General features: G+C 33.0%; 1 protein-coding gene across 6 annotated transcripts in view; it reads left to right on the forward strand.

Moving 5' to 3' along the window:
* TMEM161B (transmembrane protein 161B) overlaps positions 1-15,960 on the forward strand; it is a 66,469-nt gene extending 50,509 nt beyond the window's left edge. For 3 of the 6 annotated variants that reach the window (XM_079144407.1, XM_079144411.1, XM_079144410.1), the window contains 7 exons: positions 5,075-5,226; positions 5,973-6,033; positions 6,505-6,645; positions 9,071-9,184; positions 13,030-13,204; positions 14,243-14,339; positions 15,521-15,960. In XM_079144407.1, coding sequence (XP_079000533.1) covers positions 5,075-5,226; positions 5,973-6,033; positions 6,505-6,645; positions 9,071-9,184; positions 13,030-13,204; positions 14,243-14,339; positions 15,521-15,798 — 1,018 coding nt within the window. In that variant the 3' untranslated portion in view covers positions 15,799-15,960. The remainder of the gene's footprint in view (positions 1-5,074; positions 5,227-5,972; positions 6,034-6,504; positions 6,646-9,070; positions 9,185-13,029; positions 13,205-14,242; positions 14,340-15,520) is intronic. The other 3 variants (XM_079144412.1, XM_079144408.1, XM_079144409.1) reach the window with 3 other exon arrangements.
* The last annotated feature ends 11,782 nt before the right edge of the window (positions 15,961-27,742 follow it).

Below are 27,742 nucleotides of genomic sequence, written 5' to 3' on the forward strand. Positions count from 1 at the left end.
TATTAAATTAGAACTTTAAAATGTCAGCCTTCTGGTAGGGGGGGAAAAAAATCCTTCCTCTAATGTTGTTAGTTTTAAGGGTTGAGATTTTGCAATAAATGGTAAACTAGTATAGCATGTAACGTTGGTGGTCTTTTCAGCTAAAAATAAGGAGTTAAAATGGGGGGGAAAACAATTTATTAAAAGAAAGTGACTATTTGCGTCCATAGTCTTCCATATATAGTAAATATTTTTGGTCATACATGTCTGTAAGTGTAAAGCTTAATTTTGGCATCATCGTCATGTTATTTACATCAAATATTTGTATATAAAAAGGCAAAAATGTGTGCATCTAATTTACTTCAAAATTATATTGACAATTTATGGAGAAAGACCTATTTTCAAGAAATAGCTCTTAGAGAAATTGTATTTCCAATGAGGTTTTTAAGTTATTTGTGGTGTAATTGTTGCTTTATTTTTATATGAATAATTGATTGTTAATAAGCATGTACATGGGATTAGAGCATAAGAGGATTTTTCTTCCTTATTGTAAAGCTATTCATTATATGGGTATTAAAAATTTTTGCTAAACAGCCCAGTAAGAAACTTTGTTACTGCCTAGGTAGTATAGAAATTTCCTATTAAATGATCTTAAAATTACCACATTTGTCAGTGAGAAACTCTTAAATGGAGCACCACCATTCTAGTTATTTCTCCTGACTCATTAAAACAAAAAACCAAATTTATATTCTAATTCTAACTATAGTCTGTCTTCTTAGGAAGTTTTTGTTTGGTCTACTATTACATCCTTTAAGAGATTTAAATATAGCTAAGACGTGTCATTTTTTGGTCTGTATGTCCTTGTTTTCATTCCCATATTCTCTGATATTAGAAGTTTAGTATTTAATTCACTTATCTAGGAAACATCAGATTGTTGATGAGAACTACAGTGAACTCTCTAATTGTTAGTTAGCCCTCTGATGTGGTGGCTATACTAATGAAGAAATGAAAATACAGAGAGGTTAATGAATTTTCATGTGAAAGATCACATAGTAAGAGTAGAACCAGGCACTCTAAATCTAGAAAATGCTTTATTTACAGCTTGGTCATGCTACAGTTCAAGATAGCATATGATTATGTGGCAAGTGAATTATAGTAGTAAGTGCTATAAAAAATTCTGAAGAGGAAGAGACTGGTCTTGACTGGTGGGATAATGGTAAGCTTTGTGAAGGATGTGGCCAGATAATAGTATTACATTTCAGAATACTGTATGTGTATTTCATACTGAGTTGTGGGGAGGTTTTGTTCTAATATGGACCTCTGGAAATACTTCGTTTAAGATTTAACTAGGCAATATGAATTGAGGATGCAGGGATTGTGACATTTTAGACATTTATGATGTGGGGTGATGTTGAAGGATTAGTGATCAGGGTAAGATCGTGTTTCATGCCTGGGTCAGGTTACTTCTTATTTTGTTTTGTCTTCCCTTAGTGTTGACATATTTTGTGATTGATTACTGTAGGGTTTAACAGTAAATATAATCTTTGGTCATTGTGGTCATTTAATATCACTCTTGGCCAAAGATGTTATTTTGTTTTTAAGTGTAAGTGGAGAATTTGGAAATTGTCTCTAGATATTCTAGTTTTCATGTTCAGTAAATATGAAGCAGTGTTTTTCAAACTTGGGGTAGGGCCCTCAGGCAGTACAGATGATCATAGTGATATCTCAAAAGCTGTTCAGTTGTGGTTTTGGACTTTTTAAATCTGTGTTTTAACCTTATTTCCCTTCTTTGTCTTCTAATACATAAGTTCTTTGTAGTGCCAAGAAAGATGGACTTATAGTGTTTGATGCTAGTGAGTTAAACTGGTTTTGTTTCTTGTGAAAAAGAGGTAAATAAGTAGGGAACATGGGATTCAGATTAACGTGGAAGGAAACGTTTGAGCATCTGTATTCTAAAATTTTATCACCACTCTTAAGCAGTATTTTGTGCCTCCTAGATTCTATCTTAAATGTTGTTAAAGTTTTAGACTTGTAAAATTGTTCCTAACTTGTTTTTTAGAAAACTTGCTACTCGATTCTTCACTTAAAAAATATATATATATTTTGTATGAATGAAAGCTTTAGTAGCCTTTTTTATTTAAAATCAAATCTTTTTTGTTGTTGTTTGCTTTTATCTTTTTCACGTATTACTTGGCCTTATACTCTTACTGCTAAGTGACTAAGATCACTTATTAATCACAAATAGGCTATGGTTTAAAAGTTGCATGATTTAAATACTACCTGTGTACTAGACTTTTCTATGCATACTTTGTTTTCTCCTATAAGAAGTGAGAAATCTAGTTTAAGTCGGGAAGTCTTAATTTTGTCATTTTTCTTTAATTAAGTTACTAAAATAAGTCAGTGCAAATTTAAACTATAGTATATTTATTACTTTGGTTAACTGTAACACTATTCCAAGAGCTTAAATCATGCATGATTTGGATAAATTTTCATCTTTTTTCTTCCTAGCATACACTTCTGATTATCAGAAGCATTTTTTCGCTACAAACTCTGTGTGTGTGTGTGTGTGTGTGTTTGTGTGTGTGTGTGTGTGTTTAAATATAGTGCTGGGAATTGAACCCAGGATCTTGCACATCCTGGGCAGGTGTTCTATTACTGGTCTATCCCCCTAGACCTCAGACAATATGTGTTTAGCCAGGGTAATGGGATGATTTTGTATTTGTGGAACAGGACTTGCCTATTATCTCCCCTAGCTGGAGACCCTAGATTTTAGTCAGGGTCCAGGTCCTTCAATATGTATAACTTTCTTAACTTTTTCCTTTAGGAAGTCTTTTTACTGCAACTGTAGACTACTAGTGTTTGCCTTTAAAGTGGAAGTATAAATGTAAAAACTGAGAAATTAATGTAGAAACATAGACAAAAATAATGGTAGGTTGTATGCATTGATATCATTAAAATAGTTTTTTAAAAATCACATTCGTTTTATAGTGACATGAGGTTAAATGTGCTTCTTTTAAAGTTTTATTAATCATTTTAATTGAAATTGACTTCTTACAATTCAACCATTATGGTTAAGCTTGATATTGCAGAATCAGGACAACTTCTGCAATGTTTATTGCTTATCATGATTTAGTACCTATTAGCTAAAATAGGTGGATTGATAAATACGTTTATGGAAAACTTGTACAATGTTAGTGATTTTTAGAAAGAATTTGGTGGGAGTAAACACATGGAAATATCCCAAAATACTGCATTGAAGATAAAAACGGAGTGTAAATATTACTCTTACTATACTTTGTTGAATATTCTAATTTATTTTAATTCTTAGTATACTTTGCTGAAATACTGGTTTTACAGATTTAGAAAACTTAAGATATATCCCTTTTCATAAAAACAAGTTAGTCTTCTCTTACCCTAATGTGCAATACTTTGAAAAAACTGATACCAAGAATTTTTGAGCTGTTTACTCGGTCCAGGGCAGTTCTATTTTGAAAGACTTCATGGTTCTGAAATATCACATGTAATTGTGGCTAGGTGCTGTGTATAGTTTGTAGAGGCAGTATAATCAATTGCTAAGTGCACAGATGGGATTCAGAGGGCCTAGTTAAATCCCAGCTGCCTCTAATCTAGCTGGGACTTTGAAGTTTTACTTAACCTCTCTGCCCACAGATTTTTTTTTTTTTTAAGTTTGTTGTTGTTGTTGTTTTTGTTGTTTTGTGTATTTGTTTGTTTGTTTTTTCTGTAAAGCAAGGATAATAGCATGGCTAATGTAAGGAATAAATGAGTTAATCAGTAATTCTTGGCACATGGCAAATACTAAATGTTTTAGTCAGCTTTTCTGCTGCTGTGATTTAAAACACCTGACCAGAACAATTATAGAGGAAGAGGGGAGTTTATTTGAGAGCTCTGGGTTCAGAGGTCTCAGCCCTTAGAAGCTGGACTCCATTCCTCAGGGCTCCATGTGAGGCAGAAACTGATACCATGGTGGAAGAGTGCGAGGGAGGCAGCCCACATGCTTGCTGATCAGAAGCAGAGAGAGGGGATCTTCATTTGCCAGATAAAATATATAACCCGGAGCTATGCCCTGTTTTCATACCTCCTCCAGCCACACCCTACCACTTCAATTAGCAGTTAATCTCCATTACCACTCAGTGAATCAGTCAGGAATAATTCACTGCTTTAGTTAAGACTCTCACAACCCAATCATTTCTCGTCTGAACCTTTTTACATTGTCTCACATGTGAGCTTTTTGGGGGACCCTCACATTCAAACCATAACTGAACAGTTATTTCTAGTGCTTGAATAATGTTTATGTAAGAAGTTGCTTTTCTAGATTTGTTTGTCATGTGTTTATTTGTTTGCCTGATTATGCTTTCTGAGTAAATTTGATATGAGGGAGATATGAGTTCTAGCTTGGATCATGTTCTTATTTGATCCTGATTAATGAATTATTGTTGCAGATAGGGTTCATATCTCTGCAGTTTTTAGTTTAATAGATGAGCCTATTGACACTTGGGCTGCTTTGGAATATTCTATTGGAACTTGCTTCGCTAGAGATTGTCATTTTCTTTTAAACCTCTGTTTTCATATGAGGTTTAGATCATCAGTGGCTATTGGTAATCTCAAATTATAAATGGTTGGTGATTACAGATGATTCTCTGAGGTGTGTTGTGGTTATATAATCAGGTAAAACTGTTCAATAGCATGCCCAATAAGACAGTGCCCTAATATAACCTCTACCCTGACTTTTCATGTCACTGAGAACCTATTATAAAAAATTCCTATAATAACTTCTTAGTAAAATTTGAGTCAATTAAATGAGAAATGCATTCCCTAATTGCAACTTAACTTTTCCTTAATTTAAAAGTTTCGTATACTTCACTTAGATTTGCTCTGTTTTTATGTTCTGTTTCCTGGAAAACCATTCAGTTTCATTGTTTTTTTATTTTCTTCCAAAGGGCATCTTATAGATAAGCATGTCCAATCCAAATAAATGTTGTAATCAAATTCTGTTGGGGTTCACATCCTGTAAAGATGGTTGTGTATAGCTCCCACAAAGTTATTTGTGGTTTTTCCTGAACTTTTCCTTCTGCAGCAAAGTTCTATTTTCATTAACTACACACTATTTTAAAGTAGAAGATGGTGGTGAAAGATCAGTTTGTGTCACCTTTGGATTTTTTTTCTTCGTCAAAGCAATGGCAGTTTTGATTATAACAGAGAATTATCTGGAATTTGGACTTGAAACAGGTAATAGTTTTGTACAACATCAAAGATAAGTTTTGGTTTGTCTAGCATTAGAATTTTTTACTTCAATATTTAAGTAAGTTTAGGATAAATGTTTAAAATTAGGGTTGAGGTGTATACTGCACTATTTTAAATAATTTATTATTTTAAATGAATTCTTTGTTCTTTTTTATTTATTTGTATGTTCATTTGTTTGCAGTACTGGGTATTGACTCTCAGGGCCTTACATATGCTAGGCAAGAATTCTACCACTGAGCTATATCCTAACCCTCTTTATTTTTTATTCTGAGACAACTAAGTTGTCCAGGCTGGCCTCTAACTTGCAATCCTCCTGCCTCAGCCTCTTGATTACAGGCTGGTATTACAGGCATACACCACCATGCTTGACTTTTCTTTTGCATTTTTTTGTTTCAGTTAGTTGTTTTTTTCTTTTCCAAAAATTCTGTGCCCTTATTTTTCCACTTGCAGTTAACAAAGTTTCTGTATTGTTAAAGTTTATTCACATAAAGAATTAATGCAAATTTTATGCACACTCATGGAATGTAAAAATATCAAAGGGATGTTTTCAAAGACTGTTCCCTGCTAATAACCAAATTTTATTGCATTATGGCATACTAATTAACACATGAAAGAGCTAAGCTAGTCATTTCAAAAAATTTTAAGATACTCTGTTTTCTAGCATTTTATTTCCAAGGAGTCTGTATTTCACCACTATGATGCGAGTAATCTTTTTTTTCCCCCCCCTGCAGGGTTTACAAATTTTTCAGACAGTGCCATGCAGTTTCTTGAAAAGCAAGGTTTAGAATCTCAGTAAGTTTTTGAAAATTTCAGCATTATTTAAATTTAAGATTTTCCATTTTTAATAAAGCAGTATTTACTTTAAATGATTGTTTTAAAATCATGAAAAGAATTCTTTTCAAATTGGACATCACTTCTAGAAACATCCTTACTCATTTTTCCAGCTATTTAAAGTCTGAATCTTTCATAAAATTCTCATGTAGATTTGTTCTTACTTTATATTAAATTTGTGTCTCAATCAGAAACCAATTCTATGTTGAATATGTAGGTTGGGTTGTTAGAAATGTTCCTAAAGAGGTTCTGGTTTATTTTATAGTTCACCAAGATCCAGTATGGGCACTTGAATAAGAACAGTCTTTTTGTAGATATTTACTTTCTTTATTTTACCGTTGTGTTTATAGGGTGATTAATTAGAAGAAAGGTAGTTCTTAGAAAGTTAACCGTAAAAATTTATCAGCTTCTTTTTTAAAACTTTATTTTTAGGGGTCCTGTTTCAAAACTTACTTTCAAATTTTTCCTGGCTATTTTCTGTTCACTCATTGGGGCTTTTTTGACATTTCCTGGATTACGGCTGGCTCAAATGCATCTGGATGCCCTGAATTTGGCAACAGAAAAAATTACACAGTAAGCGGAAAATGTACATAAGCACATGCAGATAAATATATGTTTTCCACCTTAATGAAGGTATATTATTGTAATAAATCATAAATTTCTATATTGAGACTTAATAATCAAATAACCATTTGATGTCACACCACTTCCTCACTCAGCTATAAGCAGTTTCTCTTATTCACTTCTAAATTTAAGCCTTGTGTTAAAAAAAAGAAATACCGTTGATTACTACATTTCTGTTTTACCTGTTAAAATAGAAAGACTAAAATTTATATTAGTTCTCTTTTATTCAGAAGCTTATGCTATTTTAATCTCTACACCTGAACTGATGATCTATGGAAATTTCCTTTTGAAAAATCAGGTCATTTTACATAAAAATATTCTTGTAAATTTTATATATTTATTTAAATAATTAACTTTTTATTTAAAATATTTCATTTAAGATTTTTTCAAAACTGAAAGTTATATATGTAAGAGATTTTGGTTTTCCTTAGTGATCTACTTGTTAGACTCTTGGTAAATCATACACTATTTTATTGGGGGTTACTAATACTGTAGTTATAGTAATGCAGTGTTCTGTAATACAGATTACGTTTATCTACCAAATTCTGTTTTAGTTCTGAAATGAAGAAATCATATTCAATCTCTGCATATAATTCAAAGAACTTTATTATACTTCTTGTGGTTGTCACAGGTTTTTTGTCGTTTAGGTAGATGCCTTGGCAAAAGGTCAGGCTGATAAAGTACTTCACCTCAAATCCAGATCCAAATTCCAGTCTCATTTTGTTTGCATTGGAAACCCAACTTGATAATACTCCACTTTGATATACATATTTATAGTCATTAAGTTTCTAGGTGATCATATCCCCAAACAGTACTGCTCTTTAAAATCCTGTATTTAATAATGCTGATTCTCTAGTCTTTTCTCATTCTTATGTTTTTTTAATTTCGTTGTGATAGTCTTTTTCCCTTACCTCCATTTTTCTACATATTTCTTGTACATGTGTTTACTTATTCTCATCTCCTGCTACATACTTCTTCATTCCTCTTTTTTTTCCTCCTTTTTTACTCAGCATGCTCTTAGCTATATCCTGCTTTTCTCCCACTACCAGTTTCTATATTAGCTTCTTTAAGACAAAACCTGGTTCTCCCCCTCCTCTCTACACACACACTTCAGTCCACTAACCCCAGTGTTATGATTTAAATAAGCTGAAAAGGGTGGGTGGAGGGGAGCCCTTCACAAGCTACTGAAACTGCTGTGGGCTGCTCCTTGATACTAGAGTGTTCCCTAGCAACACTGCATACCTAATACTGCTTCTTTCTTCCCCCGCACCCAACGGTTTACCAAGACTGTGGAATGAAAGAATCACTTTATAAAAACATTTAAAGCAGCCAGTGGTTGGGGAGAGGGGTTGCACATTTTTTCAGTAAACTGTAGCTTCTTTATAAGCTTCTTTCCTTTCGGGATATGTGGGATTTATTTTACTTTGAATTTATTGTAGTCCCTCATTGTAGTATAGCACTCTGTCCAGATATAAGGATGTGGGCAAGCTAGTTCTGTCATGAGAAACATGATTGGCACAAAGAACAGGATTGTCTTCATCCCATGGCTAGGCACTGTGACTTGTTTTAATACCAAGGGTTATAACCACAGTTCCATGTTTCCTTGCCAGGCATTCATTACTTTCTGACCCAGCCCTTTTTGCTCACACAGATCACTGTCATTTTCCTGTGTAGTGATATTTTAAAATATGTGTGTTTGTATACATTTCAAACCCTCCAGTTTAGACCTTCTCTGATTGTTAAAATAGTCTGAAGACTTTGCCTTTTTTCTAAAATAAGAAAAATTTTTATCAGCCACCTGTTCGTGTATAGTACACAAACTTAGCAATTAATAATGAAGTTAGAGCTCAGACCTAAAACCCTTTGCAGTATTAGGTGTATTATCTTATCAAGAGTAAAGTAAAACTTGTTGGTTTATATAGGATAGGAAAATATTCATAATAGTCCAAGAAGAAATACAAATGTTTGAATCACTTGTGATTTTAGCAGTACAATATAAACATTATACAGGATCATTACACATTGAAAGGTTCCTCTGTATCTATCCTTTGCATTCGTTCACTATAAAATTAGAGGATCATTAAAGTACCTGTTTATTGAATCATGAATCTAATATGGGATTGTTAAAGAATACAGAATAGAAGTGAACAAGTCTGGATTTTGGTCCTAGATTTGCCTCTAACCTGCTAAATTGCCATGAACAATCACTAAACTTTTCTGAGTCTCAGTGTTCTTTTCTGAAAAATTAAGATAATGTAGTTTCTTAAGGAATGAAATCAGTGTTAATTGAAAATGATCAATGAAATAGTCAAGTTTCTGTACTTTTGTACATTTTGTTTCTGGATTTTTATGATTATTTCTTGCATGCTTTCAGAACATTACTTCATATCAACTTCTTGGCACCTTTATTTATGGTTCTACTCTGGGTAAAACCAATCACCAAAGACTACATTATGAACCCACCATTGGGTAAAGAAAGTGTCCCTTTGTAAGTATGGTTGTTATTTGAGGGCTAATTTTTGTTTCATTGTAATTCAGAACCGCTTTTCTGAATGTTATTTATTTAAGTTTCTTAATGATAAAATTAGGACACTACACTTTTTAAACATTAATAGAAATGCTAAAAGTAATAATAAGCTTGAAGCTACAGTTCATCATTGAACCTTTTTGTGAACTTAATGAATGTTAAGGATTATTACCCTATTCTATTATTAGCTTTTATACTTACAGGTTTTTTCTTAATGTTCAGTTGTCATCTGGCATTTTTCTGCTGTCATTGTGCCACTGATTTTAGTGCCCTCCTTTTTTTTTTTTTGTTGGGGGGGCTTGTGCTATTATTTGAACCCAGGGTTTTGCATATGCTTGGCAAGTACTCTACCACAGAGCCCCTGTTTGGATACCTTCTATAGTTATTTCAGTAATTTTTTTTATTTGTGAAAATTGCAGAAGAAAAGAATAGTATACATGGAAATACATATACTTCCTTATATATGGAAATTTTAACATTTTTCATATTTATTTACTTATCTGTTCTTTTGATAAAGTATTTCTCAAACTAAAGACATAACATTTTTATTGCTAATTACTATAGTTTGCATCTCCAAAAAAAAAGGATATTTTCCTGTAAAAATAATACCATACATAAGAAAATTAAAATTTGTCCCTTAACATTATTTTCTAATACTAATTCATGTTTCTCCAGTTGGACAACTGTATTTTAACATAAGAAGACAAGGAAACATTTTATTAAAAGGCATTAGTAATTGTATTTGGTATGATAGATGTGTACTTATGAAACTTAAGAGTATTATAAAGGTTCAGGCAGAGCCAGTTCAAACTCCAGTTTTGCTCCTCATTCAAACTGTCACTTGAGGCAGTTTATTTAACTTCACTGAGCCTGTTTCCCCATAATAGTATCTACAGAGTTATCACTGGAATTAAATGAAAGAACACATGTAATACAACTGATTGAAAGTGTTTAATAAATGTTCCTTTCACTGTTTTGCCTCATCAAAATTAAAATAAAAAATTTTGACTAGTCATTGACTTCAGTGTGCATTTTATATTATGTACTTCTTTTAGATACTGGTACAACTTTGTCTGCCTTTGAGTATGTAGTCAGTGATGACTATGACAAATCCCCCCCCCACACACACACACACAACTAAACCTTAATAGTAATTTTAACTTGACAGGTTCCTCAAGTATTTAAAAGTAATTCTAAGGATCCTAGGCTTCTAGATAAAATCTCAAAAAAAAAAAAAAAAAAAAAAAAAACTGCTAAGTCATGCCTTTGATGCTAAAAGCATTCCCAATCCTTCCTTAAAGTTTCCTGGTCACAGAAATTGGATTTGATACTCTTGAAATTATGTTCTCTGATTTTAAATATAATAAATTTGGGAAAACAGGGAAATTAGTATATATGATAATCCCTATAATATGGCAGTTATTATACTAGATATTGATATTTCATGTTTTATCTCTTTCATTCATATATTAATTATCTATTTGTGGTTGCTGTTCCTATCCCATTTTCTAGATGAAATATCAGACTCAGAATTTAAATAATTTGGCTAAGTTTATTCAGTCAGATTTGGCATATATAAAAGTTTGATACAACTAACTTTTTACACTGTTTATACACAAAGACCTGGGGTCATCTTCCTATCGTTTTCCCCCCTATTTGTTACATCCCATTACTGATGTGTTTCAAAAACGTTTGAAGCAAAATTGTGGTCTTACTCTGCTTCATACTATTCTTCAATTGTGAATTAACAAATAAATGATTGGATAGGTAGCTTTATATTTTTGTTTAAAATCTGAAGTCCATGTAGTAGATGAAAGAATAGGTGCCCATCCATCAGAGAGTAGAATGAAGAGAAAAGCAAGTGACAGATTCTTCTGTGTCACACGACAAATTAGTTTGTGGATAAGTCTATTTGTAGTCAGAAGCAAAAAATGGTTATGATTCTGTTTCAACTGGAAATGTATTTCAGTTCATCCATGTGTTCTGACATAACATCCAAAAAATAGAATGATTAAACAGTTCATGGGTGCTCATAACCTCATTAAAAGAAAGCCAAAATGGCATATGCCGTAAAGCCCAGAATGGTTTCAAGATCCCAGAGGAAGGTCTTCTTCCTATCCTTTACCTGGGTGTTTTATCCTAGCTCAGGATTCTTGAGATACTTGATTGGATGAACTTATCAACTGTTTATGATGTTACTTGAATCTGAATTAGAAGATATTCTTAATGACTGTTTTCCTGAATCCTGAACTCATAATCTAAGCAAATAATTTCTGATTTACTACTTTATTCTAGTTTCTCCATTTTCATTATCTATTATCCTCAAAGTAGCTGTCTTCAGAATGCTGCCTATCAATTCTCCTTGTTGCACATCTTTAGGGAGCACAGTATTGTTTATAGGTCTAGTGGAAAGCCTCAAGGCTATGGATGGCCTTGTGTCTTGTTTTACTGTTACTTTTACATGACTGGCTCCTTCATTTCATTAGTCATTATAATGGACCTGTATTGGTAAATTATTATATCTTTTTCTTTTCTGACCATCGGTGTTTTCCACTGAAATTCTGTGTCCATATGCACTCATAACAAGGAAACAAAAACATTTGTAAGTTCCAGATCCTATCTGACAGATAAATCCATTCATTTCAACAATCATGTTAACCCATTAAGTCTCAAGTTTTCAATTCTGCAAATATCTCAATGAAATTCAGACAGGTGCTTTAAAATAGTTTGGAAATCATAATCTAGAGTTTATATATAATTTTTATATATTTTCATATGTATGTATTTGGAAATACATTTTTTAAAATGCTTTAATCAGTCCTATATTTTCCAAAAAAATAGAACTCTTAAAAAACAATTTTTATTTCAGAAGTTACTGTAAACTGTATATTTGTTGCTCAATACAAGTTTTTATACATGTCCCACATCTGGGACAGTGGGACTTAATGGGTTAAGTGCCTGATGATGTGCTAGAGATTAGACTGAATACCAGAATTTGTCTAGTTATTACTCTCAAATTACTCATAGTATAGTCCTCTTTATCAAAGCAGAATCCATGATCTTTTTACAAAAACATTAACCCCCCCAAAAGATACCAGAAAGTGCATCTTCATTCTGAAATACTTCAAGAAACTCTCACTAGTGATCTAGTTTCTGAAAAGATGTCCTAAGAATGAATGTTCTCACCTAGAATCCTAAACTTATCCTTGAGGACTCACATAGAACTAAGGTATATTCAGCACATAGCAGGCTGAGTCACTCAGGCTGAGAAATCCGAGGCATCTGATGTTATAATGTATAAAGATTTTAGATTTTCCAGTGGTCTCAATCAGAAATAGCAGAGTGAAAGACTCCAAAATATATGATCAGACAAAATTTGCAGCCACTTACACATGGGTGATATGGGAACCTCCTTGGGTTGACTCAATGCAAACAATTTCCTTGTTTCTCAATGCTAGGATTTCCCTGTTTCTTTCCCTTAGAACTCGTCTAGTCTTGTCACAACCAGTTTTACTTCCTTGGATGAGAGTAGATAGAAAAAGGATCCCCCAAGTACTGCTCTACTTCTATCTTTTGGTTACTTGTTACTTATACTTTCTGTTACACATTTATGTGTGTATTTATTTATGTTATGAAAAGTGAAAATATTATATAGATAAGTCTGTGGCAGAATGGGATTCTCCTCTGTTAGGTCTCCAACTCTAGCTAAGTATAGATTTCCCATATCTTATATGGTAAACAGTAACAACTAGCACGCTGGCATACTGTGGTCTTTGAGAGCATTATTTCAACTTTTTGATCTGTAGAATGACAGAAGCTACATTTGATACTCTACGACTTTGGTTAATAATCCTGCTGTGTGCTTTGCGATTGGCCATGATGCGTAGTCACCTGCAAGCATATTTAAACTTAGCCCAGAAGTGTGTGGATCAGATGAAGAAAGAAGCAGGCCGAATAAGTACAGTTGAGCTACAGAAAATGGTAAGTTTTATATCATTATTTAAAGGAAAAATGGCAAAAACTTGTGTAAAACAAAAAGATTTGGTTTCCTTTAATTAGTAATATTTTGTCCCATAATATTCTTATTGTAGATAAGTGGAACAATCTTAGACCAATGTATATCAGAAACCTTGATCTGATTTTGGTGCTAAGAAAGGATCTCAGTTCCTCTTCTTGTCTTAAGTGTTTTAAGTGTCATATAGTTGGGTGATGCAAAGCTGTGATATGCCTACTGTTGTTAAAGGGGATCCCTCCAATTTCAATACACTATCTAGACTTGGTGACTTAAGGTTAGGAAATACCACTTTTAGTGACTAGAATTACCAGTTTAGTGGCTAAATGTATTTCTTTTTAACATTATTCCATGTACTTGAACATGAAATGTAACTCCTTAGTGGAGAGTCTAGAGAGGGAGAAAACTAGGAATCCATCCCCCATTGTAGTGGACCTATATATTTTTTAAAGATTTGGTACTGGGTCTCCTGTTTTGGATTCTCCATAGTCAGAGGCCTTTATCAAGTTGACAACTTTTTTTTTTTTTTTTTTACCTTTTATATATTTTCATATTCTTTGTAATTTGATTTCAATCAAATATGTTCATGTAGAATGAGGATTTAACATTTTTGAGGGGTTTATGCTTATATAGACTACCTGCTATTGCTATTATTTTGATGTTCAAGGTGGCTGTCCTTAGATATTTTAACATTTTGTTTTATCTTTGAAATATAAGTGAATTTATGCCATTGGAAATTTATTGGTTATTTTCTCCATTTTGAATACATTGTTTGAGAACTTTTAAAAGAAATTTATTGTAATATTTTCACATTCTAAAAGCATCTTCATATTGAGCCTAAACCAGTTTAAAAACATTTATGATGAAGTGCAAACTTAATAACATTTAGCTTTCTTCCCATGTAAGGATACTTATCTCAAGCATTTCAGTTTGATAATTTTATGCAAGTTTAATTCACTTACAACATATGAGCTGTATCAGATACTTAAGAATGTTGTTGGTTACAGGTGGCTCGAGTCTTTTATTACCTTTGTGTCATTGCCCTGCAGTATGTGGCACCTCTGGTAATGCTGCTTCATACAACTCTGCTTTTGAAAACACTAGGTAGGAATACCCTGGCAACTGGGAAAATCTTTTACTTTCTACCCATAATTAATAATGCTTTCTGTCACCTGCAGAGAAATATGCCACGTAAACCGTTTCTCTAAGTTTTAAGAGGAAGCATGGGGAAATTTGAGCCATAGAAGTTGATCCATCATCTTGATTTTGACAGCTCAGGTCCATGTGGTTTTATAATGTACTCTTTACTTATGAGAATTGTTTACTAAAGTTTAATTCCCAGATTTACTTAATTTCATAAGTAACCTACCACTGTTGATTTTCATTACTTTTGTGCCACATAAGAGGATGACTTAAGATTTCGTTAGTGCCTAATGTTTAAATTATTATACAAGCTATTTGTAAATGTACATAAATTATGGAATCCTCTGGTAAGTTCGATTTTAGATAACTAGGTTGAAAGGGTTAAGATTTTTCAGTGAAAGAGCAAAGTTCTCTAACAGGTCTCTTTACTGTCAAAGTCCCTGTTGGTATTATTCAAGAATGATCCATTATTACAGTGATCATTTCCCTTTGCTTTGATCAGGCAACTTGCCATCATGTGGGTTTAGAAAGCCCAAAGAAACTAGAAGTATAACTTGGTGGATTTAGTCGGTGCCATAGGTTGATGATAGTTGTAAATGCCCTTTAGGAATCTGTGGAACTTAAAGGGGTAGGTAGCTTAGTTATAAATTATGTGACTCATATCCTATGCAGTGTAGGAAAGTATATGATGAAAAAATTTCTGGAAGCTATTAATAGTTTCTCACATTGAAATCATAGATAGTTTCTGAGAAATAAATTTATTCTGATGTTGTAGAGTTAGAAAAGATTTCTAAGAAGTTATTGAATCTGTCCCTATTGCTCCAGTAGAGGCAGTTGATTCATGTCTCATACAAAGAATAATTTGTTTTTATTGTATTACCAGGTTTTACTCTAGTTAATTAAAAGTATATAAGGCTTTTTGCTTTACTGATGAGAACAGATTATATAGGCTGGTCAAAATAAGTATATTCTTTACATATGTAGAAAAACTATTATTTCTATTTTCAATCTAAAATGATTTACTGTACCACTAAATTTACTGTTCTTAATTTTAAATATAAGTTAAGATTTTTTTTTTCTTTTTTTTAGTAAGAAGCTTTGGAATTAGTTACTCTTCAAGTTTTGTGTCTTGAATTTTCTAGGTAATCATTCCTGGGGGATTTATCCAGAATCTGTCTCTACCTTGCCAGTGGATAATAGTCTACACTCCAATTCTGTTTACTCTGAATTACCATCTGCTGATGGGAAGATGAAGGTAACTGTTACGCAGATAACAGTGGCACTGAGCAGCTTAAAAAACATTTTTACTCCACTCCTTTTTCGAGGACTTCTATCATTTTTGACATGGTGGATTGCTGCTTGCCTCTTTTCTACAAGCCTTTTTGGGCTCTTCTATCATCAGTATCTGACTGTGGCATGAATCTCAGTTAACAAAAAAGGGTATCCAAGTCACACTTTGAATTAAAATATCTGTGCCCTTGAAGGACTGGCAAAAACCAGAAGAAAGCAAATACAAAGAAAAAAAAAAAAAAAAAAAAAAACAACCATATCAAAGTATCTTGTTTTAAATGCTTCCTCTGTATTCTCAGGGTGAATTAATGTTGTAATATTTGAAATCACAGGATGAATTGTTAACTATTACACTGTGTCATTGGAATTTTAACTTACTGTATTAACTAATGTGAGAGGGCTATCTGCAGGGGTAATACTTCTGATTACCTTGGTTTACAGAAAACCTCCAGCAGTCTTTCAAACTTCTTATATGACTCCAGTTACTGATTGCTCTTAAATGGTATTAAGGTACTGTTAATAGTCCTAGTGGCTGCCTATAGAACAATCTTCAAACTGAGCCATGCTTTAGGGGAGAGAAAAGAACTAAAGTAATTTCTGTTGGTAATATATTAGTTACTCTTCAAACAACAACAAAAATCCAACAGAAAGGAGGAGATAGCTACTGTATATTACAGTAAGGAAAGCTGCATAGTTACTTTAAATTTAATGGAGTTGTACATGCTTGATATCTGCAAGTACTGCTGCTTGAGAGTAGCAAAAGTGTTGTTTTAAATTGTATTCTACCCAAGTTGAGAGTTCTTTTAAAATTATTGGCCATATGAACATTTGCAATCTGCGGTTAGGTTTGAGCCTGCCATATTTTATTTTATTCTGTGATCCTAGATAGTTTATTTTAATTGTCTAAAAATATTTATCAGTACTGATCAGACTTAAAAATTTACTTTGTAATCCTGCTGACTATATGTATGTATTGTATATATATATTATATATTAAATATATAATATATTGAGATTATAAAAGATGAAAATATTGGGATCCTTATAATATTTTAAGTTGCTGAATGTATGTTAAAAAGTGATTTGAATAAGATGTATTTGTATCTAGAAATTTTATTTCTGTTTGGAATGAGATTAAAATACATTTTGAAAGTTCAGCAGAACATGCAGTTTATTTGTTGTGCATGTGTGAGAGTATTTAAACTTTTATGAATGCCTTTGTTGATTTCTCCCAAATTGCAATTCTTTTTTTGTCTTTCAAAAATCACAATCTACTGGTATCATTAACTCCAACCAATTCTACAAGTATCATTAAAGCCCTTGTTAAATAGAACTTATTTTAAATTTGTAATGTCTGGAATTAGAAATATTATACTTCATTTTATAGGCCAGAAATTGAGGTCATTTGGATGAAAATAATCAAGTGATGAAAAAAAAAATTGTAAAATTCCTTTTGATGCTTTTTACATCTAAAATCCAAAATGACTATGAGAATTTTTCTTTAAATAAATGTTCTCCTATTTAACTGTCTTAGGAGGCTTTATATTATGTTTTAATGATGTTAACCACTATTGAAAGCAAGTTTGAAATGAAATTAATTTCTTTTTCTTTCTTTTTTTTTTGGTACTGGGGATTGAACGCAGGAGGTGCTTAACCATTTAGCCAAATCCCCATCCCTTTTTATATTTATTTTGTTTGTTTATTTATTTATTTATTTATTATATTTTATTTAGATACAGGTTCCTCCTGCTTCAGCTTCCCAGGCCTGGACCACCACACTCAGCTGGAATTACTTTTGTGGCTTAAGGTTTATGTTAATTTGAACAATCTCAGTGTAGCAAATCCTTGTCTTTTGGTGTAGATTTAAATATTTTTGAAGTAGCTGATATTTTAAAAGACTAAGCAATAAGTGCTTATAATTGGATAAAATTCTTTAGTTGAAATTGTGAATATAGCTTTATGATACTTCATTTGTATTTTTAGAAGAGGCATTTCATATCTTGAGAGGCATCAACATCACTAAAATAAGTATAACAAGATCATACCAAAGTTTGACATTTATTTTGTATGTGAAGGTTCTTACACTATAGACTGATATTTGTAACACCTGGTATTTATAATTGTTCTTGCTAAAAAGCTGCAGTTTTTAAATTATTATTAAAGTTATTATTTTGAATTTCAAAGATTGCACAGTAGAGTAATATGAGGGGAAAGGGACAGAATTCATTATGGGATAAATAACATATAGTTCTAAAATTCTATTGGTGCACTTCTATACTGTGAAGTTAGGCAAGCTACACCATTAGATTAATGAGTTTGGTTACCTTTTTGAGTGTGTGGTATTGGGGATAGAACTCAGGGCCTTGTGCATGCAAGGCAAGCACTCTACAAACTGAGATATCCCAAACTCAGAGTTTGGTTCCCTATTAAAGCAAATTTGAACTAACAGATTTACTTAAGCATCGTGAGTGTTGGGGTAGGGGAGCATTGCTGGGAACCATATCCAAGGCCTTGCAAATGCTAGACAAGCGCACCCAACCTCTGAACTGTTCCCCCAGTCTTATATTTTGTCTTTATAACAGAAATTATATTCTTTAATTGCTAAAGGTACAAAATACAAAATATTTTAGTATCCAAAAATTTGACGAGTAGAGTTCTTTTACTTGTTAGACTCTATTCAATATAATATGCTTCAAAGGGTCAGTTATTTTTATTATATATGTTTGCCACATAAAATAGGAACCCTTAGAATCAAGTTTGTTGATTTTCCTCTTCCCCCACCCCTGCCCACTGCACTGTAAAAATCAGAACTGTATTATCCCTCCTACTCTTACTGATTTGTCTGAAATGAAAAGCATATAATTTTATCTTAATATTTTGTGCATTTTTAATATCTTAGGTATTTTCCCTAGAATTCCAGGTGCTGTGCATAAAATGATCAATGCATGCAAGCATAAAGGGCTCATTGTCTAATTGTTTCTGATATAAATATCATTGGTAAAATAGTGTCATTTCTGCTTGAGTTATGATTTAGGAGAGATAATCATCCATTAATGGAATTGATTGGTCCAAGAAGCAATAAGTAGAATTCATTATGAAAACTATAATTGGAACTTCTCTGGATAGATTTTATTCTTTCACATGAAAGATTAAATTCTCAGTATTGTGAAGCATAAGGTCTCAACATTCTCTGAATTCATACCCACTTTCTGAGCCATCATGTAATTGAAAATACTCTACCAAGATATAAAGCTTTATCCAGTAAAATAAAACTAAGCGATTTTTGAATGTGGATCATCCTATGTCTTCACAGAGTTTTCGGTGGCTTAAGGAATCAAATTTAAACACTCTTATGATCTTAGAGCTTGAGCCCCATGACTCAAATAGTTGTACAGTCTCATTTTTCAACTCCTACTCAGTTCATTATGTCCATACCCTGGTTTCAGAGCTGATTATGTCATGAAAATTCTGACATGAACACTAAAAATGGGCAAGCCTTTTTAAAGTGGTAAACATTTTTATGTATTTTTGTTTTCTTCCAAAAGAAAACCCAGGTATAGTTTTTCTTATGTTTTTGTCTTCTGTTACTATTTTAGTATTGAACTTATTAACTACAAAGTCATTATGTTGCATGGACTTTTTTTTTTTTTTGTACTGGAAATTGAACCTAGAGACACTTTACCACTGAGCTACATCTCCATCCCTTTTTATTTTCATTTTGAGACAGGGACTCACTAAGTTGCTGAAGTTAGCCTTGAACTTGAAATCCTCCTGCATCAGCCTGTCAAGTCACTGGGATTACAGGTGTGTATCACCACATGTGACACTAGACAGGCCTGTTTTCAATGGGTCAGAGAGTATTTTTTCATCCTATTGTTTTTTGGTATTTGTGGGTATTTTTTGTTTGTTGTTGTTTCTGTATGACTTCGTACATGTTATTCCTCTTGCATTTGGCAAGATAGTTCATTTTCTTAAGCACAGTAGCAGCATAATTTTATGGAAAGAATGCTAATCTGTATTAGGAAATATCCCACTTCTGCCTATAATTAGCATCTTTTTTTTTCTCACTTTTTAGACATTCAGTTCCTACTAGTTAAGTAGAACTGAATTTTCCTCATCATTGACTTCATCTGTAAAGCTAAGAGTTTACATTAAATATATGGGTATGTATTTCTAAATCTGATATCAATTTCTATTTGTGTTAACATGAAAAGCAGCAATTTTTGGCTTTGGCAGTGGTTACTGAATATTTTCTCTGATATTCAGTGGTATTATTAGAGGACATTCATTTATTGTTAGTTGAGAATTACTTCCCAAAAAGTCTCCAGGACTATTTTGGTTTTACTTATTTAATTATTTGTTCTGTAAATATTTATTGAGTGAGTATATCATGTTAGGGATTGTACCATGTACTCTAGACTTATCAGTGAACAGAAGAGAAAAATTCCTTCTCTTTAGAAAGGAATTTAGTAGGGGATGCAGACAATAAACATGAAAAGGAATCTACTATAGGACGTGTTAGATAGTGATAATATCTAATCAATGAAGGGGGAATATGGAGTTGGAGGACACAAAATAAGTTACATTTTTAAATAGGATGCCCAGGGAAACCCTCACTGATTAGGTGGTTTCTGAACAAGGACTTGAAGAGAAAGAGAACCATCATAGGGTTTTTCTTATTTTTTTTCTTGGATTGCTATAGCTCGTTGGTAAACAGAACACCTTGATTAGTGGGCACAGTAGTGCTTGCCTTTTACCACAGCAATTTGGGAAGCTGAGGCAGGAGAATCTCAAATAAAACCCAGCCTGGGTAAATTAGGAAGACACTCTCAAAATAAAAAAAGGCTGGGGATGTATATAGTTCAGTAGTAAAATGTCACTCGGTTTAATCCACAGTGCTGGGGGGAAAAAAAAGGAAAAACAAAAACACCCCAATTGCTGGGATTTTGCTAACTTTTTTCCACTAAGGAAAAAAAAAATCTTAATGGATCCTATCTGGCTGAGGATGTAACTCAGTGGTAGGACACTTACCTAGCACATGCAAGACCCTAGGTTGATCCCCCCCACCACAAAAAAAAAAAAAAAAAAAAAATCTAAAAATTTAAAAAACTGAAATGGACAATATTTGTACCTCTATTCAATTGGTATGTTGTACTAGAAGGAATATAGTCATTGAATTAAATGTTAAGTATTTGCTAATTAACAATAAAGCACACAACAAATATAACCTCCTTAATCTGTTTTTTTAGTTTTAGTTTTAAATAGACACAATACCTTTATTTTATTTATTTATTTTTTTTACGTGGTGCTGAAGATTAAACTCAGTGCTTCCCACATGCTAGGCAAGTGCTGTACCACTGAGTTACAACCTGAGCCCCACTAAATCTACTTTTTATAATTTCTCTCTCAAGTACTTTTAAATTATGTAGTCATATTTATGTAACGTGACTAATGACAAATTTAGGTGAATATGTTTTATCACAACATTCGGTAGTATAAAATATTAAATGTCTTATACAGTTTAGGTATTAAGTACCCATTGCTAAAGTTAAAAATGAGGTAGGTGTTTTTAGAGGAGTGCTCATAAAATTAACACACACTTTGTAAATTTTTATTTGAAATGCATTTCTCAAATTCTGCAGTGAAACCATTATATGTGTAAATAAAATTTCCAAAAGACCAAATATGAAAAGCATAAATTAGATAGCAATGCAAAGATATAAGAATTACTGTAAATGTGTTTATGTGTATTTTTACTTGTTTTTTAATTCTATTTTTAACAATTTCAAGAATGGAATGTAAGCTGTCCTCTTACATATTTAAATTTCTGTCATTATAGCAAGTCCTTATTTAAACCTATTTTGGACAGGTGACTAATATTTAAAATTAATGTTCTGTTGAAGCTGGAGAAAGAACTGAATTATCAAATAAATTATTTTAAAAATTTTATCATTACTTAGTGGTAAAATATTAAGAGCAAAATACCATAGTGCAGGAAAAGAGAAAAAATAATTTTGTGAACATTGTCTCTTATTGTTTATATTCTCAAATTATTCAATTCCTGATGTGGGGACCTTGCCCACTATTGAATGTGTCTGTTTCAATTGTGTATTCCAGAACTGAGAAATAACCACAGAATGGGCACAAGGAACCAGTGGGCTTACAGTGACAGAACCTGAGCTACAACTCCATTGAATATCTGATCTCCATAAATCCCTACTATGACTAGTTACATTTGAATCCCCTTTAATTAGTGTCAATCAGGAACCAGTTTTTTGGTGTTCCTGAAGTCTGATTATTTCCTTTACCCAGTACACAGTTAGTCTGGTGAAAGGATATAGGTAAGTCCCCTTGGAGAATGATGGGAGAAGGATTAACAGTATAAATACTTGGTAGTATTCTAGGCCCTTTCCTCAAGGGAACTAATTGAAGGGTCCTGTGACTCTTTGTTTTCATGGTTGAATGACCAAAACGTTTTCTATCATGAGTGCTTTACAAGATTTTGATTTTTTAATCAGAATTTTGGGGTCATCAAGGTAATATTTTAAAAATTCACTCTTACAAGATGTTCAACAAAGAGCGAATACACTTTCTTTTCAGCAGCACATGGATCCTTCTCTAAAATAGACCATATTCTATGCACAAAGTTAATATTAGCAAATACAAGAAGATAGAGATACTACCTTGTATTCTATCAGATCATAATGATTGAAATTAGAAATAAATGACAGAATAAAAAACAGAAACTACTACACACTGGAGATTAAATAATATGCTATTGTATGATGAATGGATAACAGAAGACATCAGGAGGGAATAAAAAAATTCTTAGAAGTAAACGAGAACAAAGATACATCAGATCAAAATCTCTGGGACACTATGAAAGCAGTACTTAGAGAAAAATTTATTTCATGGAGCGTATTCAATAAAAGAAGAAAAAAATCAACAAATAAACAACCTAACACTACAGCTCAAAGCCCTAGAAAAAGGACAGAGCAACACCAAAATAGTAGAAGACAGGAAATAGTTAAAATCAGAGCTGAAATAAATGAAATGAAACAAAAGAATCGAAAAAAATTGACAAAATAAATAGTTGGTTCTTGTGTTTTTTTTTTTTTTTTGCGGTACTGGGGATCGAACCTCAGGGCCTTGTGCTTGCAAGGCAAGCACTCTACCAGCTGAGCTATCTCCCCAGCCCAATAGTTGTTCTTCTGAAAAAAATAAACAAAATTGATGAACCCTTAGCCACACTAACAAGAGAGAAAGTTTGCTAAAATTCGGAATGAACAGGAGATATCAGACACGATGAAATACAAACATAATTAGAAGCTATTTTGAAAATCTATACTCCAACAAAATAGAAAATCTTGAAGACATCAACAGGTGTTCTAGAGACATTTGAATTACCTAAACTGAACCAGGAGGACATACACAATTTAAATAGATCGATTTCAAGTATAGAAGAGGGTCATCAAAAGCCTACCAACAAGAAAAGTCTGGGACAAGATGGGTTCTCAGCCGAGTTCTACAAAACCTTTAAAGAAGAGCTCATTCCAATACTCCTCAAAGTATTCCATGAAATAGAAGAGGAGGGAACTCTCCCAAACTCATTCTATGAAGCCAATATCACCCTGATACCTAAACCAGACAGAGACACATGGAGGAAAGAAAATTTCAGACCTTTTTGTTTTTTATTACCTAATCAACTCACTGATCAAGTACAAGTTTGGGGCACTTGTATCATTGAAGGAGGTTTGTTCAGCTACTAGATCTTCCAAAGGGTTTTAAAAGGCCAGCACCAAAAAAGCATGTTTGTCAAATGTGGTCATAGACAGTGATGCATTCCTGTGATCTAATTCCATCCCAAGACCATGTGAATAAAGAGGTTTCAATTTATATTTTAGAAAAAATTTAAATGCATTTGTTCTTAATAAAAATGAAACAATTTCAATAGTAGGAAAATAGGAATCTCCAAAATCATAGGAAAGCTTATAATATTCATGGATATACATAATCATAAACATTTTTACCTTTGTCCCCCAAAGGTGACATTTCTACCTGGTGTTTGAACTAGAAAAGTATTACTTAGGAAGATGTTATTTTGTATGTTTGTGCTACAGATGGTGTTAATAGTATTCTCATTATAAGTCATGCTGTGGATTCATTTTCATGCTTTTTAAAAATAATTTTTTTCCTGCATGTGATTTTTAGATTCTTCCAAACTGAGAAAGTTCTTTTTTACAAATCTCTATTCAGCCATACACATGTAGACTAGATACAAATGTAATAAATTATTTTCTCAGGCAAGCATTTGATATTTTAAAATTACATATTTTGTGAGACAGTATTATTTAAGGAAAATAAAAAAATTGACCATTTAAAAGTTGTACTATACACCAACATTCTAATCTGCTTTATTTTTCATTTTTCATTTTTTACTTGTTTCCAACATTCTAATTTCAGCAAGTGCATTATTTTAAGTTAAATTGAATATGTTCAAATTATGATATTAGGTCTCAAACTAATCAGGAGGTAAGAATAAAAGGAAAGATTACACTTTTCAGTGGTTCATAAATGTGACTAAAGCATTTTTTTCAAAGGAAGAAGAATCTTGATTCATAAATATCTGCTTTCCAAAAAGTATTGTCATCAATTGCCTTCTGGTCCAGTTATCTCTGTTGCTCCAAGACAACAACAAACATACTTGACAACTTAGTGACTTAAAACCACTGTTTTTTGTCTTGATTTTGTGAACTAGTAATTCAGGTAGGATACTGTTATGTGATTCATCTGCTCCAGATGGTATAGACAGATTACTCAGTGGTATTCAATTGGGCTGGGTTGGGCTGAAAGGTCCAAGGTGACTCGACTCTACCTGGTAGCTTTGGGGAGATGGTGGGAAGCAGGGCTTAGCCTCCCCTCCCAATCCATTTCTCAAAACCTTTTCCTGTTCTCACTCCAATTAGGGTAATTGGGTGGTACAGACCTCCCCAAGACACAGGTAGGAATCTGCCCAGTTCTTTAGAAATAGGGCTGAATTTGGCATTGTACTAGAATGGTCAATGTAGTCAAAGACCAGCCTAGGTAAAAAGACCCAGAGAAACAGACCCCATCACTTACTGAAGAAGTTTCAGAGTTGGTACTTATCTTTAGTTGCCCACACCTCAACATTGCTTTATAAGAAAACTGGGTGCATTCATACTATAAAATGGAAACCCCTTACTAAGAGGTATTTATATATCTTTTAAAATGTTACTATATTAAACTTATTTTTTTTAGAAATTTTCAACTTCAAGAAAGTTCTTCTAGATAGTGTTTTCTATATTTATAAATATCTGCAAGTATTGGTGGTCCTTTCTCCAAAAAATGAAACCACAGTTTTAGAATATAAATACTTATAATACCATAAATAAGGAATCATTGTACTCCTTAAAGATCTATTTGCTAATTATTATGAACTATTTTTTACCAGTTTTACTTGTATGCAGCTTGATCAGTTGAGCATAATTTGGCACTTATATTTTTTAAATATATTTTTTAAAGTGGGTGGACATAGTGTCTTTATTTTTATTTACTTATTTTTATGTGGTGCTGAGAATCAAACCCAATGCCTTACACATGCTAGGCAAGTGCTGTACCAAGCTACAACCCCAGCCCTGGCACTTATATTTTAAAAAGCAAAAAAAGAATCGAAAATATTCTATTTTATTTGGTTAGTATATATTGTAATGACTGGTATACCCAAAAATGAAAGTAAATTTAAAATTAGCTTCACTCAGCAAAATATGCAGAATATTTGTAAAAGAATTTAAAATTTTAAGATAAACCCTAATAGTAGAATAGGTCTTCTGAAGTTAAGTATGTCCTACCACAAGGTGTTGGCTTCAAACCCTGAGATGAATGCCTATGTTTATCTATTTTAGTATTGTCTGCATTAAGCAACAGTGAAATGGTTCTCACACTGTTACTATTCACAAATTTAGAAATAAGCCTTTATCAAAGAAGTATCTTTTGATACTCTCTGACTCAGACAAAAAAGCGAGCTATGGACTTGAAACCACTATTAACATTACCTGTTGAAAATTTTAGTTTCTCACTAACCCTAGTTTAAACAAAAGGTACCAACATTACTAAGAGAAAAAAACAGTGAAGTTCAGTGTTTTGGTTCTTTTATTGTTATAATGTGCCTGTCTGCATGTTTGTTACAATGCAGATGGCATACCAAAGATGTACAATTAGGGAACTCAGTTCAAAATTTTAAATGAGCAAAGATTCCCCCCCCCCCCAGTTTTCAATTTTAAGGTATGTTTCTTAAATTTTTATTTTGATATGTGTAACATAATTCAAAAGACAAGATTATACTGAGTTCAGTACAAACTGAGGGAACATTCTTCAAAGAATTCTTCAATGTGTTATTGTTTTACTATACATGTGTAATGGTGCACTAATAATAGGATGGTGGAAATACAGTTAATTCACTGCCTCTTATCTTATTACTCTAAATTTATTTAGCTTAAAGAAAACTAATGGTGAGCCTTCCAGATAGAATGTATTTTGGTTGTGACAAACTATTGACCTCATTGCAACAACAAATGGTGATTTCAGTTACCAAAAAGAAAAAAAGAATTTGAAACATAAGAGAAGCAAGAGCGACTAGATGAACAAAAGTATGTCAGGTCTTACCATTGCTCCGATTTGGAGAAGATAGAAATCAGACCTTTAGACAGCCCCTAAAAAGTCCAAACATTGGACACAGGCTTAGTTCTTCTTTTACTAGTTCCCTTCCTCCAGGGAGAGGCCACTGAGTTATACTGACTGACCCCTTGGCTGTGCTGCAGGTCCTCTGGAGCAGCAGCAAACCACCAGCTTTTGTTCTTGGCAGACTCTGGGCTTCTAGAATGTGCCAGGTTCTGTCAACTCTCCCAAGACTGAGACATAAACCTGACCTTTATCATCCTTTGGAGAAGCTGGCACACTGGATACACACTTCAACTTTAGGGGTTTTTTTCCTCTTCATTCTGGCTGAGCAAGGGAGAGGGACAACAGTAAGCACTCCAAACCATTGATTTATTTTGTGTCCCTGCTGCCTTCTGTTTTTTCTTAAGGCATCAAATCATTTTATTCTGTGTCTTTTCCTCAGGTCCTTCTACTAGCCAAAATGTTCTTAGTGGCAAAATAGGGTTTCTCAATTAGCACAAAAACTTTAAGAGGTAGGAAGAACTCTCAATGACTAAATAATTAGGATGGAAAGTGAAGTGTACTTGTGAACACATATGAATACACAACCAGTCAAACCACATCATGTACAATCACAAAAATGGGATCCTAATTAGAATAAGTTATACTCCATGTATGTGTAATATGTCAAAATACACTCCACTGCCATGTATCTAAAAACAAATTTTATAAAAGTGTAGGTCACATGCAGACAATAAAAACAAAATAATTTGTAGACGATTGGTCTGTAACTCTAGAGTCAACATTTGGAACATATTTCTGCTTTGGTAAATTTAGAAATCAGACCAAATGGCTATTTGCCTACAAATTTAGCCCCTACATAAAGCACCTCCAAAAAAGGGAAAAGCAGATCATGTATGTGTTAATACCTGATTCTATGTAGTCCTCAGAAAATGCAGGCCAGTTATAGCTGAACAGTAAAATCCTTTAAGCACACAGAAACAGCCCCCCATGACCACCACCTTCTGCCCAAAAGTTCTGCATATTGGTTGGATGTTGCAGTCTTGTCTTTTCCTCCCTAGAGAGAACCTGGGTGTTAGTTTCCTCCCAGTCACTCCTGAATGAGCAGTAAGGAGGGATGAGTGCATGCCACAAAATTTCCTGTCTGCTTCAGTGCAGCTGGTTTTCTGTTCACCTGGGTTGCAAACGCCTCAACTGACTTCTGTTATTTCTTGTGGAGATCAGTGACTTGGATCATGATCTCTGACTACCTCATGGCTGCATTTGCACTGGGAACTTCCTGTGCCAAGGTGCAGGTCAAGATGGACCAGTGGCTATGGTAAGGCCTGGCCTGAGAAATCTGCAAAGGCACGAAGTTCTATCAGTCTGGACCTTGA

Source organism: Sciurus vulgaris (assembly GCF_902686455.1).
Source record: "Sciurus vulgaris genome assembly, chromosome: 6".
NCBI classification, from domain to species: Eukaryota; Metazoa; Chordata; class Mammalia; order Rodentia; family Sciuridae; genus Sciurus; species Sciurus vulgaris.